General features: G+C 40.9%; 1 protein-coding gene across 3 annotated transcripts; it reads left to right on the forward strand.

Moving 5' to 3' along the window:
• Positions 1–2: 2 nt before the first annotated feature.
• On the forward strand, positions 3–15,743 carry urb2 (URB2 ribosome biogenesis homolog). Of its 3 annotated transcripts, XM_054732635.2 has the most exons (13): positions 3–26; positions 264–345; positions 1,072–1,215; positions 1,378–1,554; positions 1,954–3,053; positions 3,146–3,284; positions 3,390–5,817; positions 6,027–6,187; positions 7,029–7,139; positions 7,490–7,732; positions 9,633–9,729; positions 11,705–11,838; positions 15,404–15,743. In XM_054732635.2, exons 2-13 carry the CDS (start codon positions 343–345, stop codon positions 15,599–15,601), a joined length of 4,935 nt encoding a protein of 1,644 aa, XP_054588610.2. In that variant the 5' UTR covers positions 3–26; positions 264–342; the 3' UTR covers positions 15,602–15,743. The 3 variants fall into 3 exon arrangements, with proteins under 3 accessions (XP_054588610.2, XP_015808236.3, XP_015808237.3); XM_015952750.3 differs by lacking the exons at positions 3–26; positions 264–345 and adding an exon at positions 685–783; XM_015952751.3 differs by lacking the exons at positions 3–26; positions 264–345 and adding an exon at positions 685–743.
• The last annotated feature ends 1,914 nt before the right edge of the window (positions 15,744–17,657 follow it).

A 17,657-nucleotide genomic window follows, 5' to 3' on the forward strand; every position in this document is an offset into this window, starting at 1 on the left:
ACAGACGATTCCTCCGCCTCCATGATGTAAGAAACTTCCCCAGGCAGAACAAATCGAACCCAGATTAATGATGCAATGGTTTATGAAAACTGTTTTAATTCGTTTGTTTCTTTCTCATCTTAATAAAATGTTATTTGTTATAATTTTAGTTTAAATACATTACCAGAAAACATGACTTTAAATGCTATTATTGTTTATGTATTATGATTTTATTGATTTTATTGTTGTGTTTTATCTTATTGTTTTTTCTTTTTTGTTTTAAGTTGATCCTGCCTGTTCAGCACGTTGGTCAGCTCTCACCCTGTGTCTTAAATTGTGCTATGGAAATAAAGTTGGTATTGTATGGTATGTTGATTTAAAAATTATCAAGTATGTGCTCGTGATGATACTATGAAGTAAAATAAATTGAAACATATTAATGATTTAAACATTAATTAAAAGACTGAAATTTTATATTAAAAAACACTAATCAGTAAATGCATTACGATTGCCAAACACAATTTATTGCTGACAATTATGAATTATTACATTGTTATACACTGCTATTTAATGAAATCTGCTGCTAAAGCTGAACCATAAAATGCAATTTAATTAAACATATTAATAATAAATATTGATTTGCCTAATCTACTTGGAGTAATCAGATAGAATAAACAAATAAATCTGTCTAAATCTATTTCGTCTACTCTCGATTGCTTGAGCCTGTCTGACAGGACTACGGTTGAAAGTTCGTCGCAAACCTAGTAAGCAGACACGTGCGGGTGAAAACTATCATAGTTTAAGGTAAAATCTGAGAAATAAACAAGTAAAACTTAAGCTAAGCAACGTAACAATATATATATTTGTGGGTCGGCTTATACTAATCCGATACTTATCTATTTTAACATGAACAAGCTAGTGTTGTTAGCATGTAAGCCTACGAAACCCTAATGTTGTGGTTGGTATTGCGCAATAATCTGCCTAAATAAAAGAGTCAGACTTATTGCATATGTCTTTTTTGTCATACCTAAACGTTTGGTTTTAACACAACTTGGTTGTAATCTCTTACGCTCTTTTCTGTTCCTCTTCCAGGGCTGCCCAGCTGCAGCCATGTCTGCCATATATTCAGGGATTTACCTGAAGCTGAAGAATCCACAGACTTCTTGGGAGGACAGGTTGAAGCTGGCGCGGTTTGCCTGGATCTCCTCTCAGTGCCTGCTGCCCAACAAAGAACAAGTAATACACCATGTGATCACAGGACATTGTATCAAAGGGACTGAAAAGGCCTCTGTAGATAATTGGACCATAATCATTCATTTGATGGCTTGGGTCATGATACGCAGTTACAGGGAGGTATTTTGTTTTTATTAATCCCTCTTTGTCTTTTTCTTTTTGCAGGTGTTGTTGGACTGGTGCACTCATGCCCTCACGGGTTGGCACAGTAAGAAGGTAGATTTCTCACAGGAAGTGCTGGAAGGTTTGTGGTGCTACCTGGATGATGTGCTCCACAGCAGAAAGCTGCTTTCTTTCCTCAAGCAGGGAGCTACCATCACTCTGAGGCTCACCATGGCACAGGTGCACATATGATTTAGTAAAAAAAAAAAAAAAAAAGTTTTTAGTTTTTACACCAGATTTTAATATCAATTTTTGTTTTTGTTAGTTTTTCTTTGCCAGATTTGGTTGGTCTTATATCTGGTTGGTCTTATATCTTTCGTGTGGACTTTCTTTCTCAGGATTAACAATTTATTAAAATCCTCTCTTTTTTTTGTTTCATTTTTAATCTTATTGCAGGTGAGTTGTTCTTAAAAAATCCTGATGTTTGTTAGTTTTTTCTCATTTGTCTCACAACTCTGTGATTACATTCTGAATGATCTATGAACTTAATGATCTGATTATATCATTTATTCTCATCAGGGCATAAAGAAAACGATCAAATTTAATAGTTTCACTGACTGTTTTTCTGTTTTCTTTCAGCTGCTGCTGGACCATCTGCAGGAGTGTGCACACGATCGCCTATCGGTGTCCGTGTCCACCGTAATGAGTGTGTGTCGGGGAATTCTTTCTTCTCCTGCACTTTCATCTGTTTTCACCACAAAATATGAACTAATGGTCAGTCTACTGGGCAGATTCTGCCTATTGGCTAGTCATGAGATACAGAAGCTCAGAACAGTCCAAGTGACTAAATCACGCACATGCAGAGCTGAACTGATGGAGCGTCTGCAGATTGAACCTGAGAGTCAGTCAGTGCCACCGGGGATAAAGGCCAACCACTCAAAGATAAACCACCTCTCAAATAATGTATTTGAAGTGTTGCTTCAGGTGCTGTCATGTTATTCGTCAGTGCAGCACCAACAAGCCAACCCCAACAGAGTCTTCACTTTGTTCACCAACCAGCTCATCCAGCCGTTAATGCTGCTCAGATACCTGCTAACCTCGCAGGACTTCACTGCTTCTCACTCACACCTGCAGCTCCGTCTGCAGCTACGCCGAGACCTTCGCTCCAAGATCGACTCCGTCCTGCAGTCAGCCCTCTTCCCCTCCGAACACTTTCCTTCCTACAAGGCAGAACTTTTCCCATCCAAGGAGGACTCTGTGAAACATGGTTCTGGGGGCTCTAAGGGGCCTTTGAAGCCTGTTAGTGCTTTACTCAGCAAACTGAAAGCCACAGGTTACTGCGAGCAGTCTCTGCTCTACCCATTGAAATGTGAAGCCTCATCTCTGCTGTTCAGTTTTTTTCTGGAAAGCTATGGGAAATGGAAAGGAGAAAGTGAGGAGGAGTGCAAAATGCTGTGTTTTTACTTCCTCGTCAGATTGGTCCCAACGTTAGATCTTTATCCTGAGGGATCCTCGGTTGAACCGAACAAAGCAGAGCAGCGAGACTCTGATTCCTCAGAGGAGAAGTCTCTCCCAGACTCATCCTGGAGTCTGGCTCTGCAGGCCGTGGAGTCCCTGTTAAGCCAGTCTCTGTCAGCAGGCGTCTATAATGTAGCTGCAGACAGAATAAGACACGGCGAGGTCCAGCTGAGGTTTTTTAGGTGCTTGGTCCAGATGATCCTAAAAGAAGCCCGTCCGAGGTAATAATTTATGTTATTTCATCTGTGGAAATATATTTTTTATGTTTAAAGTTGCCTGGCTCTGAAGGCAATGTGTCCCTCTTGACTTTCAGCATATCATCCTGGTACCGCTGCTTAAAGGTACTTTTGAGTCTCAATCATCTGCTTATTGAGCCAGACTTGGACCAGCTGTTGATCTCGGCTTGGGTGGACGCTGAAGACGTGAATTCACAAGTGCAACGTGCCAGACAGGTCATCATTTATGAAATTACTCCTTATAATTCAACACATTAAGGTAAAAAGTAATTTACTGTAGAATTTGTTGATTGAGAACAATGTTTGTGTGTCCCTCAACAGAATTTGGTATGCAGCCTTCTCCAGACCTACACTAAGCTCCGTCAGCTGCCTCGCCTCTTCTCTGTCCTGCTGTCTGTGATCTGTCAGCCAGCTCGGGATGACCGCCATCCTCCTCTGCTGTCTGAGGGCATCTCCAGATCCCTTAGAACCTGTCTTCTGGATACGCCGTCCTCTCAGGTTTTAGAAATCTGCTCATCTGTGTTGAAGAGCATCAGGACATGTGTGCTACCTGACTTAGTGTCAGAGCAAAGAGAGGTAGAGAAGATGGAGATCGACAGTGAGAACAGAGCTGAACAGAGAGAAGACGCGTCTCTGAAGCTCTCCGGTCTCAGTCAGCTGCTTCATGTTGTTTTATTTAGCCTGAAGACTCTGGATAATTCATCCCCTGTTCCTTTAGTCAGGCAGAGCAAAGCCTTCATGGAGGAAATGCAGCAGACAATCAGAGAGATATTTGATCTTTTAATGGGGAACAGAGCTTCTTCAGCTCTAAAGATTCCTAAGAAAGGGAAAAAGAATCGGAGGTCAGAAAACATTTCTAAGTCCCAAACAGCCACAGTCTGGGAACAGAAGGCACAAGAGGCCCTTCTCCTGCTCAGATACACCTGGGTAGAAGTAGACACACTCTTCCATCTCCACTGCAGTAAATACACATCAGTTGACTCATTCCTGACCGCAGCTGAGATTGACACTGAAGCTTCCTCCAGTTCTCCAGTCTTTGTCCACATGGAGAGTCTCTTATCAGGTTCAATCATACCTTCTCTCCATCCTTCACCCCTCTGCAGCCCCATGAGCTGTTTGCTGCTTAAACTCCTCACCCTACAGCAGATGAAAAAAGTTATAGTAGATTGTGCTTTGCTTGGTCGAAGCAGCTCCGCAGCACTGCTGAGCAAGTCGGCCCAGTTTATCGTAGCTAAGTCGGAGCACGCTGGGACTCCGGATGGAGAGCAGAGTTGGGACGGTCAGATATGCTGTGTTAATGCAAATAATTACCCAGTAGCACACTGGCATCTAGTCATATCAAATCTACCTCTGATTGGTTCCCACCTGAGTGGCGACGACGTCAGACATGTAGCACATGTGCTTGTAAGTTCTTTGTTGAAAACACAGACAGAAGGGTCTGAGGATCATGCACCTGGAAGTCTGACTTTCTCCCTCGCATCGTCTCAACTCGCTCTGAACTCCGTTTTTCCAGAGTTGGCTCCTCTTTTTTCTGCCACCATTCGCTCCCTCACACAGAGGATTATCAGTTTGCTCGAGGCAGGATGCTCACCAAAGGGTTGTCCCAAGTTTATGAGAGTTCACAGGAAGGAAGCTGGAGGGATTCCTTCAGAGGGTGATGTTGTTCAGCCTGTTTTCTCACAGGAGACTAAAGAGGCCATAATCGAGGATGTTATGACATCTTCTGAGACTGGAGAGATGCTCGTGCTGCTGACAGATGCACAGATCACAGAGCTGGGTAACCTGATACAAATCTTAACAAACCTAAATACAGAGGGGATGAGTCCTGATGATCTTTCCTCCATCTTCCTGCTGCTCCTCGTCACGTTCACCTCCACCTCCAGACAGCTTGACAAGGTGGTTCCTCCTGAAACGGGAGGTGATCCTCTGCTCTTAGGAAGGCTGCTCAGAGCTCTGACTCTTCTCATTGAAGAGAGTAGCTTCCAGAGTGTTTTGAAGCTCGTACATGGTGGCACTCTGTTGCGGGCCGCTTTATCATCTCTCCTCTGGCACAGCAGCTCCACAAAACCCGAGGAAACATGGCGAACCGATTGGCTCGACTTGGTTAAAGCAGCTCAGGGCTTCACAAGATCTTTAGTCAATCTGATAATAATCAGAAACAGCAGCGTTAGACTCAACCTGGACCAATTTGCATCCTTTCTAACCAGTAAGGAAATGGCAGCCAGACAGATTGTGTTACCTGGTTCAGGAGCATCTGTGTTTTCTGTCCACCTGCTGCTGACATCTCTGACGTCCTTCTCCCAGACAATCACAACTAATTTAGGCAGAAGTAAGCCAATGGATGAAACTTTAATCCAGATGCTTGCTAGAATAACCTCTTCACTCGGACCTGCTGTTGAAACCTTCCTGAAGACCAACTGCAATGCAGCTGACCAACCAGCCTCCACTCCCACTCAAGCTTACGTCGTGGAGGTTGTGACAGCCGTGCTGGACTGTGAGCTGGCGTCCTTATCGGTGGACGTAGAGGGCAGACAGAATAACACCCAGCTAGCCCATATGACTCTCTATCAGGTCGTCTGTCAACAGATTCTTAGAGAAATGAGCTCCGCTCCAAGGCCCATGGACTTCCTGATCTCCTCTCTCCATTTCCTGTCTGCTTTTTACAAAGCCCTGGTGAAGACGAGAGCAGATGAGGAGATGGAGCAGCTGTATGTCCAAATACTGCAAAATGTGCTCAGACTTCTAAAAGGTAAGTTTGTAACGTGAAGCTTTCTGACCATATTTGATTATTGTGCAAATTAACAGAAAATTCTCAGAAATAAGTTAAATTTGACAAATATTTAGATGATCTTGACATATTTAGCAATGAAGTTTGAGGCCAAAATCTCAGAAATGTGATGAATTGTAAAAAAAAAAAAAGCCTGATTTTGTTATAAAATGTTTTCATGTTTCATTCAGCTTCTTGGCTGTCATCTGCTGATGTCGGGAAACTGGAGCCAGGAGTGCAGGAGCTGTTGCGCCACCTGGTGGAGAAAAGCACCATAATTCAGTTCAACTTGCTTCTGCTGATGATCCGAGAAGGGCTGGACATCAGCAAGCTCCGGGCTGGGAACTACAGGGTGAGCGCAAGATCAGACATGAGAATTTGTTTATTATTTTGTTGTTCTGGCAGGAAAGAGTGGGAAGGAAACATTTGACAGTGAGCTACTGTTGTTTTAACATGATGGAAAAAACACCCAATGATGAAGATTTTTGACTGTCCAAGGGGTTATGGGGCTATGAACATATTTATATGTTAGAGCGTTGTTAAGAGGCATGAAAACAAGTTTTAATCATGCTTGTTTTGCAGATTTGCCATTGCAGCTTAAAAGGCTGAGAGGATCTGCTGCTGACAGCTTGGTGTCAGATACCACAGCAGAGATTCAGACATCTAGTAGAGTTCATGTCTGTGTGTGTCGGAGCAAAAAGGAATTAAATGTTAGAGCTGACAAGTGCAAACACTTCTGTAATAGTGATGGGATGACCTTCTCAGTGGCCCAGTGGTAGAGTGTTCGCCCAGGGACTGCGAGATTGTTGTTCAAATTCCGGTTGGGTCATACCAAAGACTTTAAAAGTGGGACCCAATGCCGCCCTACTTGACACTCAGCTTTAAGGGGTTGGATTGGGTGTTAAACCACCAAATAGCTCCCAAGCGCAGCCACAGCTGCAGCCTACTGCTGCAGCCTACTGCTGCCCACAAACAGGGAGATTAATTTCACCTGTGTGTTATGGTGACTTTGGGACTTTAACTTTAAGATGATAATTTAATATTTTCCTATTTGCATTTCAGCCTTCAGAACTTTTTGTTACCTTTTACATGTGAAAAAAAAAACTTTTAAGCCCGAGATCGGACTTCTTACCCTTGTGTTAAACTCTCAGTCGATGAGCTTCTCAGACTCTTTCCCACTGATTCTCCTGCAGGAGGTGCTGTCAGCGGTGATTGCCGTTAAGCTGCTGTCCAGTTGTCAGCTACCTGAGCCTTGCTCCAAAGCTCTGTGGCTCACTGCACCTCAGATCCTTTCTGCTATGGTGGTGAGAAAACCTCGACCCCTACAGGGTTAATGCAGCTCGACTGAAAGGAAAGCTTTGGCGAGAACACACACAGACACACACACACACACACACACACACACACACACACACACACACACACACACACACACACACACAAGAAGAGTTTTGTAATTTATATTAAAGTGTTCAACAATTCATGACTGTTTCATCTTCAGACACCTTATTCAGTGACACAACAGGCAACGTCTTTCTTCTTTTAGCCCCAAAATGTAATCTATGTAAATAAATAAATGTTTGGTGTTTCCACCGAGGCTTTCTTGTCGTGTTTCTGTCACATATAGTGTGTGTTTCATCTTTCTGTGTTACAGTTTTTGGTTCGATCATCCAGTCAGGATGCCTCCCTCACCCTTCCTTTTACTGTTCCCGCTGTTGCATCGATGACATCATTATTGCGCCAGGGGGAGGGGCTCATTAACAACCCTCATCACGTGATTTTGATTCTCAGCGCGCTCCAGTCGCTGCCCCTCGACCACCTGGCTCCGCCCATTTACCACTCTGCTTTCTTGGCTGTCCACGAGGCGCTGTTCACCATCATCCAGTGTCACCCTCAGGTACCGAGAGACTATTGTTCGACACGGGTCATGGCTGAGCTCGCTTATTGTGATACATGCAGCTGAATCTCCAGAGCTTATCATCTCCCACACATTCAGCTAGATCAGTCCACCGCAGTAAAACCTGTTCAGAGCTACGAATGTGACAGGACCTTTTGAAAAAGACAGTTAATTTTTGAGAAATATCTACGGATGAGCATTAAGGCCACTAAAAACAGTATTTTTTTTCTCAGAATTTTGACAAAATCAGGATCATGACGTTTTTTTTCTGAGATTAAAAGTCAAAAATCTTTTTTTCCTCTTCCGTGAATATATTTGTTGTCATTGTTGAACAATATACAATTTTCTTTTATTATTAGGTTTTAAAATAGAGAAATTTAAACAAAACTTTTGCAAAAACAGTGTAGATATTTTTTATTTGGGATGTTGATATTTGTGGAAAATGATGCAAAAAACACTCCAAATAGATCTAAAACTATTACTGGTACTATTACTAGTGTCATTCTGTTGTGGAAATTCAGTGCAGTTATTCCAATAAAATTGGAAAAACTAATTTAATCTGAATTTTTAATATGTCTGTATTTAAAAACACTGCTTTTTTTTAATTATAATTTTTATAGAAAGCCATTGTGGAAGGTCCAAAGAGCCCTTTGTTGCTCCAGAGCTGCAGGTTGCAGACCCCTGAGCTAGATTTTTATGGCCTATTTGAAAATTCATTAAGCTGTGAAGTAAGAAACTTTTATTTACTGATGTGTGCTCAACTGTCTCCAGTATTTGTAGGTGAAATTTTTCCCTCAGGCACAAGTTGCTTTATACCATGATGGAGGTTTTGCTTTGAGCTTCAACCAGTCTCCAAACATGACACGGTTGTACTGTAGCTTTAACAAACCACACTAACCGGGGTAACAAGCTTTGGAAATCAGGCAATTTCAGCTATGGATTACAAAACTCAGGTTTGTGAAAGAACAGTTTTTTACCCAGAAATTCATGTGATTCAGATTGAGATTATTCTAATATTGAATGTCTAAATATAAGAACACATAACTCGGGTATTTACACCACTTAAACTTGATGTAGGTTAAGGTTTCTAGTTTGAATTCTCTTTATGAAGAAAGCCTTCAGGATATTCTACAGAAGAATGACACTTTTTCAGCTCACTGTAGTCCGTCTGCAGCTGCATAATAACCTCAAAATATCCATGCTTCACTCATTCTGGCACTCAGGATTTTGTCCAAAGGCCCGGTTAGATGCAGCATTTAACCAGCTTATATAACTTCTTAAGTTGGGGTTTTTCAGTGACTGCAGCCTGAAACAAGGCAGCTGCTTTGAATTAAAGAAGAAAAGAATTAGTTAAATGATGTCAGATGTTTGTGAGCACTAAACGCTTCACTAAAGCAGGAGAGGAAGAAGGAGGTAAAACCGAGTTTGCAAAAAAGATACTTATGGAGGATTAATGGGCAATAAGTCATGCAGGCTGTAGAGGTGATGAACCAAAGGGAAATATTGTATTGAAGCTGGACCACAAAGGAAGTTTGTGGGTAAAATAAATGGTGTGATGTAGAGAGGAGGTGCGAAGGAGAGGTAGGGACAGCATGGCGCCATATAGAGCTAGCCATAGCATCTGTTTTCAACCTTCATCTTTCCACCATATGTCTTCATCAGAGGACAGAAGAGAAGCTAGAACGTTTTATTCCTAACATTTTAGTTTCTGTACAGCATCACTGTCGATAATCCATTGTACCGTAGTCATCGAATTCTTCACACAAACTTTAGGGGCAGCCCTAAACTTAAGCTGCTTGTTACGCTGTGAATGGCTTTCATTCCAGGAAGGGAAACTATTAACATTCAAACGTTTTCATACTGAAAGTTTGTAAGAGCGCCTAAATGTGTCTCCCTCCAGGTGGTTTCTACAGCAGCTCCGTCCTTCTTGAATGTTTTCTATCGTTTGGTGGCATCTATCATGCAGGAGGGTCGTCAGAAAGGAGACGCTGACACCGGTAACCTGTGCATTATGTTTTTTTATTTTTTAGTGTAGCTGAAAAGTCTTTAGGGTGTAATTGTTGCTAAAATTTGACATTATACTTTTCTTTGCGAATTTTTTACAGTCTTTAAATCAGATTAGCATTTCACAGAGTTGTTAGGAGCTTCTCTGATTAGAGAATGAAAATAATCACCAAAAGGTGTTTTTGTTAGCTGCTGTTGTCGGCTGGTCGCACACTGGCTGAAATCGTAGCTTTATGCTTATGCAGCTGATTAAAAAACAACTTGAAACCAAAAGCTCTGTAAGATTTTGGTATAAATGTTGCATGAAATTAGGACCTTTGCCTTTCGCCAAATCAAATCAGGAATTCATGCATTTATGCAAAGAATTAGCAATGATTATGTATGAGATAATGGACTCGGGTGAGTATTCAGGTATTAGAAAGCTCAGATTATATGGAAACAAATCGCCTGATAAAAACTAGAGCAGACAAGGTCTCTGCTGTGTCTGATCACAAGTCAACAAAGTGAAAAACAAAGGCAAGGATCACACATTTTTGCAAGGATCCACCTGAAGTTGTCAATGTAATGGTTTAATTTACATGTTATTTAATAAGCCATAAGACATAAGATTCCGTAGCAAATATGAAATCAACCTTATGGGTCTGTAGGTACTGTTTAACCAGAAGATTGGAACTTTTTATTGCAGGGATTAGATAACAGCTTCGTATTCACTCAGAGACAACAGAAGAGAGAGTCAGGTTTTAAAGTTTAAAGATTTATTACTAAACAGATTAAACTAGACTAACTTTAACACTAAATGTATGGTGTAACTAAGGTGGATGAGACAGAGAATGGTGTAGTGTGGAATGTGTCTCAGAACCAGCAAATCCGAAGAAACGGTTAGTTCTGGTGGGAATGAAGGTGATGTCTTCGTGCTAAGCTTTGGTTAGGAGATTCATAAACACATTCAACGCCATGCTGTCGGTCTACGTACCTTTAGAGGAAGTCCCCGTCTAGATCAGGAGGTGTAGAGGTCCAGCTTGACCTTTATGGAGCCGAAGCATGTAGAAACAGCCGCGGCAGCCGACCACCAGTCTTGAGATATTTCCGGGTCACTACAGTTTGTTGGCATCTAGCGAGACCCAAAACAGGGTCGTGTTGGTTCAGCTTTTATTCTGAAAGGAACCGTTGCAGCAGTTGGAACAGCAACAGGTTTTCCAGCTTGTCGTTGGTTCTTTTGGTTGAAGAGGAAAGTTACGGATTGGTCACTCCGTCAACTTCTCTAGAATGCTTTGAACTGACGTTAGAGATGACGTGGGCATAGTTTTATACTTCGGATGTTTTGGTTTAAGGTCGAATGAAAAGATGATAGATTTACCAAACACCACCAAAACCACGCCTCCGTCAGATCTGGCAGATTCTGATTGGATCAGTAAAGCAATGTGTCGTCTCTTGACACTACGTGAGATCAATCCTAGTGGAAACATTTAAAGTTATATTACTTATTATATTCTATAGGATTATAATAAAGTAATTAATATTTTGATTTCACAGATTGGTCACATCTTATTATTGACTAACACTTTGTTTGATTAGCCTTATTAAAAATAGAGTTCTTTGATTTATTTAAAGGAGAGAGTCGTTTCTTTATTCTTCTGTTGAGCTGGAAAGAAGCAGTTTATAAGAAATGCATGAGACCTTGAGGCCCTATCTCATGCAGACTAGTCCTGTGTCAGAGGAGAGGGGGAAAGTGACTTTTGGTGGAAAACAGTCATTTCATTCCGTTACATTGGTTACCATGGTAACCGTTCTTTAAAAGCAATTCAAGGGTTTTACGAGCATGTTGCAAGTTGAGTTTAATTTTTTTTCTTAAGTGTTTTGTTTTTTGTCCATAAGATTATGATTTAAAGGTCTGCACCTAAAAGACTCAGGTGTGAAAGCTGAATAGGCAGAATAAGCATTTTCACCATTATTGTGTGTGTTTTTTAGGCGTGGACAGTGATGTGTATTTGCAGTGCTCCAGACTCGTAGAGAGGATGTACTCTCACATTGCTGCTGCAGCTGAGAGCTTCACTGCACTGCCAGCCTTCATGGTGGCTCAGTATGTCACAGAGCTGCAGAAGGTACACACACACACACACACACACACACACACACACACACACACACACACACACACACACACACACACACACACACACACACACACACACACACACACACACACACACACACACACACCGTTTTTCTCTGTGTCTTGCAGCAACTTTTGGTCTACAAAGTTTCCTTTTGTAGTGATAATGTGAACTAATAACTGTGCTGTTCGAGGTCAAAATAACTCGCACATGCTCATAAAACATATCTGTCGTTCTTTAACTCTCTACAGCTGTGACCCACACACACACACACACACACACAGAGCTGATCATTTGATCCACTACAGTTTGTCTGAAAGCCACTGAGCTGAGTGACAGAACTGCTGACGCTCAGAGACAGTGATGGGAAATGTTTCTTGTAGCCAAATTGTAGATGTTCACAAATCTCAGGGAACACATCCAGGATTACTGTAACTCTGTGTGCCGAAGCAAAGCTTAGGTCTGGATGTTCGTTTACCCCCCTGAGTCACGTCTGACTGGAAAATGTGGCTCCCGGTCGCTGCCAGACGATGTTTAACTAGATGCTGGCCTGACTCAGCAGTTTCCAGCAGTCACTCGTTAAGAACACATCTTTAAAGTGCAGCCAGACAGATGTCCAAGAAGGTATTTGGGTGATTTGGTAATTCAAAAATCCACAAATGAAGATTGTGCTTTAATGCAAGTCAGAGGTAGTTTGTGTCGGAATGGAATTGTGGGCCAGAACTGGAGCTGCAGTGAAAACGTTAACATCCTGCTGTTGTTTTAGCTCCCATAAACAAACAGCTGAACATTCTGTTCCTCTCGTACAAAGTAAAGATACCTTAGAGAGTATGCCCTTTAAAATGTTTTACATTAACGTGGCTCTTAACAAACTTTAATAATAATAATAATAATAATACATTTTATTTAAAAGCGCCTTTCAGAACCCCCAAGGTCACTTGACAGAAAATACATTCAGAAAATCCATTAAAACAGCAATAAAACGCAAAGAAAAAACAGAGAGAGAAACAATTCAATAAAATCAGTAGGGATGCACCGATCAGGTTTTTTGCTGCCGATCACCGATACCGATATCAAAGAATGCTGATCACCAATACCGATCACGTGGATTGGCCAGAAATTTTCTACAACATTATAATGAGTGGTACAAACTACATAATCTGGGAATAAAGGAAATGTAACCTAATCTAAAATGGTCTGTATTAGGGTTGTCACTGTGTGAAAATTTAACCTCACTGTTGTTGTGACCAAAATTACGACGGTTTTCGGTATTATCGCGGTATTTTTTTTAAACGTGCTACATTTTCACACAATTAAATAAACCCTGTATGTCAGGAAATATTGTCCTCAGTTTGTGTCTAAATTTTGCCTAAAATGTGTTATTTTGTAATTATGTTGTTTATTTGTTTACTTTTTTTCCCTTTAGTCTGTAAAATACCAATATTTGCCCATAACTTCTTATTTCATGTCTGTTTGATGTCATCATTTTAAAAATATTAGATCAGATGATACTCGGTACTCAAGTAGCCTTCTAATCAGATACTTTTTTACCCTTACTTGAGTAATAAACCCTATATCAGGAAAATATTGTCCTCGGTTTGTGTCTTTCCAGTGAGCTTTGCAGATGTGGGAAAATGTCATCAGGCAGTAATCATTGTTAAATTCATAATTATTCTCGGAGAGAGACCAACTCTTATCTGCCCCTGGGAGCCCCGTAATGCGTAGCGTCATTTCAACATGGGGTTGTCCGCGACACGGTTTATATGCAGGTAGCGGCGCTGCGGCTGCTTTATATAGCGACTCGTTGCATTATCCCTCAACCCAAATTCTCAGGTCACGCATTTCAGCTAAAACGCTAACGTTAGCTTGCCTTGCGTTGACTGTAGAGTTGTGGGTGATGGTCATGCAGATGTGTCATGAGATTTGGAGCGTTGCTGCCCTTCACAGACACTTTTTCTGCACGTGCTGCAAACAGGATATTCGTCTTCTATCAACTCCCTCGGCATTCTTCAAATATCTAAAATATGCCCGTACTTCCGACTTTGTCTTCTTTGAGGGATAAAAAATGTCCTCCTGAGTGCTGCCGTCTCCTCCTTTGACCATTATTTCAGCTTTAGCTTCAAGAAAGTTTTGGTTGTAAACAAGAAAATGTGTATGTGCCGCCGGCAACTTCAGCCAATGATACGGTGGCTGGTAAGGGTCACAGCGCCTACACCGCAGCCACGGTAAACCCACCAAGATAATATAGTTTTTTAAAAAACAAGACGGTTATTATTATTGTCAACTTTTTTTTTTTACCGGGGTTTACCGCTACACCGGTTACCGTGACAACCGTACCTGATCGGTCTGCTTTGATCTATTTTGAAAATTCCGATCAAAACCGATAGGGGCACTATCGGCCAATTACGATCAAATGCCGATCCATCGGTGCATCCCTAAAAATCAGAGGTCATAGGCAGTGTGGTAATACACAGCCGCGTGTCTATAGAGAATGGTGTGTATAATAGAGATCATTGTAAGTGTGTGTGAATGGGTGTGTGTGAGAAACTCACTGCAAAAAGCTTTGTAGAACATACAAAAAGCTTGTAGGTGTGAGCCGTTTACCATTTAGGACACAGTGGGACACAGGGATACAATTGCACTTTCACAAAGCTCAGCAGTTTCAATTAGTCCGCATTTTTTTGTCAGGCCTCAAGTACACTTTGTTTACAGATGCAGGTGTGTTAATGAGAGGAGGCACCAGGAGGGTGTATTTAACACTACCTCTGTAGTCAGAACCTTAAAGCCTGTCATCTAAAAGGGACGGTCGCCTCTCAAAGCAGCTGAAACCTCCTGGTTTTGTCACCATGGATGTGAAACGTCTGGTCTCTATACTACAGAGAACAGAGGTTTCTCATATATAGGGTCATGGAGGGTCACCTGCATGACGGTAACCAGATAACGTTACAGAAATGTTTATAAGGAAGCTGTCTGGTGTTGTTCCCACTTGTTTGTCAGGGTTCAGTTGTAGTTGGACTATTGTTTGTACTTCTTGTTGCATAAAGAATGCTATTGTGTTTGAAGTGTTGGATTTCTGCCCGGCTCAGCTCGCTGCTCTGCTTCTGTCACTCAGGTACAGAACAGAACCAGAGCCCTTAGGCCACACGGGCCGGGTTGTGTCACACCACCAGACCTGGATTACACAATCTTCATGATTTCATTGTGGAAATAAAATTCCAAATCTTCTGTATTAATCTAATTATTGTGAATATAATCAGCTATGTTTCTCTGGGATCAGTCAAAGAGAAAGTTAAAGCCAGAGCAGATGCCAAAATAAAATGGCTGTAATAAGCGGGTGGCGTTTATATGAATGTTTTTTTATTTACCCTTTTCAGCATTTAGTGATTTTTGAACAAGGGTGTGTTTTACACACGTGAAGATCTTAGAAAGAGTCTGTAAAAAAGGATAATTTCAATCCATTAAATCTGAGCATTTTGATGGAGTTTCAACTGAAGCAAAGTTACAACATTCCTCTCCTGCTGTCTAGTAATCCACCTCCTTACTGCCTCTCTAGGTTACTCTGCGACCCGACATCAAACTGCACCTGACGGAGGGCGTCTACTGCATACTGGACCTGTGCATGGAGCAGGATATCAAGTTCCTGAAGGCGGGGCTGAACATGGGGGTCAGAGAGGTGTTCAACGAGCTGCACGGCAGCTACGTCCACTACCACAAACCACAGAGACAAGGAGAGGACAAGTACACTGTCTGATCTGACAAAAGCATACATATTTTACACTCTCCTCATTAGATATTCTGATTTTGAATGTCGAATGAGGACATCATAACAGCTGTGGACAGCATTTAATTTGCTGATGAATCATTTTGCTCTAAAGATAGAATATGCTGGTAAATTTGTTCATTTATAGGATTATGCAGTTTGTACTTTTAATTAGTACCAAACCTTTAAAATACTATTACTTTCTGTGTTTCCTGTTTTAATTGTACTTTGTGCAAATTTTTTTTTCATATAAACAGTCTATTATCATTCAAAGGTTGATGCCCGCATGCTTTAAACCAAGCCTGGTGTTCCTGAAAACACTTGAGCCTTTTTAAAGGTTGGTCGTTAAACTCTGTTAAGGAGCCGCTGTAATTCTGTTTGTGTTTACTCTCCTTTGGTTTTCCATATGAAGACGCAGCTTGATCTTCAAAACCCTGGTTTGAACCAGGTAATTTAAGCTTTCTTCTCTAAAGCAGATGGCTGGATTTTTCTGACCTTGGTGTGTGAAATCTGGCAGTTTCTAAATGTAGTCACAGGAAATGCAACAGAACTAATTTAAAACTGATACAACCCTTTATCGTGTCGGGTAATGGATCCATCCACACTTCTCAAACCCGTAGCGTAAACACGGCGCTGAAGGCGCGACAAACCACCGCCTGCAAAAACACGTTCCTGTTGTAAATGCTGACTCATCCTCATATTCACACAGGTCAGACCATCTGCTGTGATTTAGCTGCTCAGGTGAGTCTGCTGGCTGCATCTCTGGTAAACTGCTCATAGTAAAATAAAGATGTTATTTGTTTCCCAGATGATTTCTATTCCGCGTTTATAAAAGTTTTAAAGTAACTAAATCTAATGTTTGTAAAACAATGAAAAATGCCTTGATGAGTATCAGTTCGTCCTTTAATCTGCTGTTTTTTAAATGCGCCATATAAATAAAATTGGTATGGTTAATCTGTCATGCAGTGAAGTTGAATTGAAACAAAAATAAAAGGCTTCAGCATCTTTTATGCTGAAGAAGAGTGTCAGAGGTCACAAAACAAGCTGCACAAGTTATGACTGGACCTATGAAGTACTCTAGAGTACTGGTCAGGAGGGAGTCACCTGACTGTTAAAACTAAAGGAGTAATCTGAGCAAGACCTAAGAAAAATTAGTTTTCAGCTCTAATAAAAGGAGTTGACTGTTGGTTACTCAACTTTTAACATTATGAAACATCACTGTAGCATGTGTATGTTTTCCTCATTTAATTAATCCGTTTTATTAAATAAACATGCATTTTAAAGTTTGGCTTCCCCCCTTCTGTTTTGGCAGCACTGCAAAAGATTTAGGCTTTTATTAAGACATGGCAGTCCTATTAACGGTTTCTATTAAATGTAATGAAATCTTTTTGTTAGCATTCTTTACAGTTGTTTCAATATCACTTTTCATATACAGCACGAGGGTGATAGTTCAACAATAACTGATACAGAAATAAAAATGATTTAATCCCATTACAATAGAAAAATAAATGACAATAATGTATGTATTAAAGCTGATACAACAGTGCCAATGTCTGTTTCTTCAGCTAGTCGTAAAAAATGTAAACTGTTAAAGTCCATTCAGATTCTCTGAAACCAACAGTTTGTCCTTCCTGGGGAATAATCATCCTCTTGATTTATCATCACACCACAAGACACAAACTTTTTATCTTTTATTCCAAGCATCAGGAGGTTTTACGAAACCCTTTCTCCTCAGCAGATGTTGAAAGGTGTGAGTTTAAAGTGTGAGATTTATGTTTTTCTGCCACTTCGACTCAGATTAAGAAGACTTGTGATCTGAATCATTTTGTGTTATATTTGTACTGATGCTCCTTGTGAAAAAAAATTACAGATTTATAGAGAAATAATGGCAGTAGCATTTTAGAATCACTTCTCCAGCGTCCTTATAAAACCCACCATCTGCTTTTTTCTGATTAATGTTTTTCTGTTGCGAACCTGCAATTTCATATAAGTGAGTGGAATACAGACTTGTTTTTTATCTGAAGTTTCTGTATAATTCATGGCGGTG

Source organism: Nothobranchius furzeri, chromosome 9 (genome assembly GCF_043380555.1).
Source record: "Nothobranchius furzeri strain GRZ-AD chromosome 9, NfurGRZ-RIMD1, whole genome shotgun sequence".
NCBI classification, from domain to species: domain Eukaryota; kingdom Metazoa; phylum Chordata; class Actinopteri; order Cyprinodontiformes; family Nothobranchiidae; genus Nothobranchius; species Nothobranchius furzeri.

What these genes read in the sequence shown, in the direction of transcription:
- urb2 (XM_054732635.2), top strand. An exon ending in CTAAAAGAAGCCCGTCCGAG is followed by an intron (nt 3,054 to 3,145) that starts GTAATAATTTAT and finishes CTTGACTTTCAG; the next exon opens with CATATCATCCTGGTACCGCT. An exon ending in TCCGGGCTGGGAACTACAGG is followed by an intron (nt 6,188 to 7,028) that starts GTGAGCGCAAGA and finishes ATTCTCCTGCAG; the next exon opens with GAGGTGCTGTCAGCGGTGAT.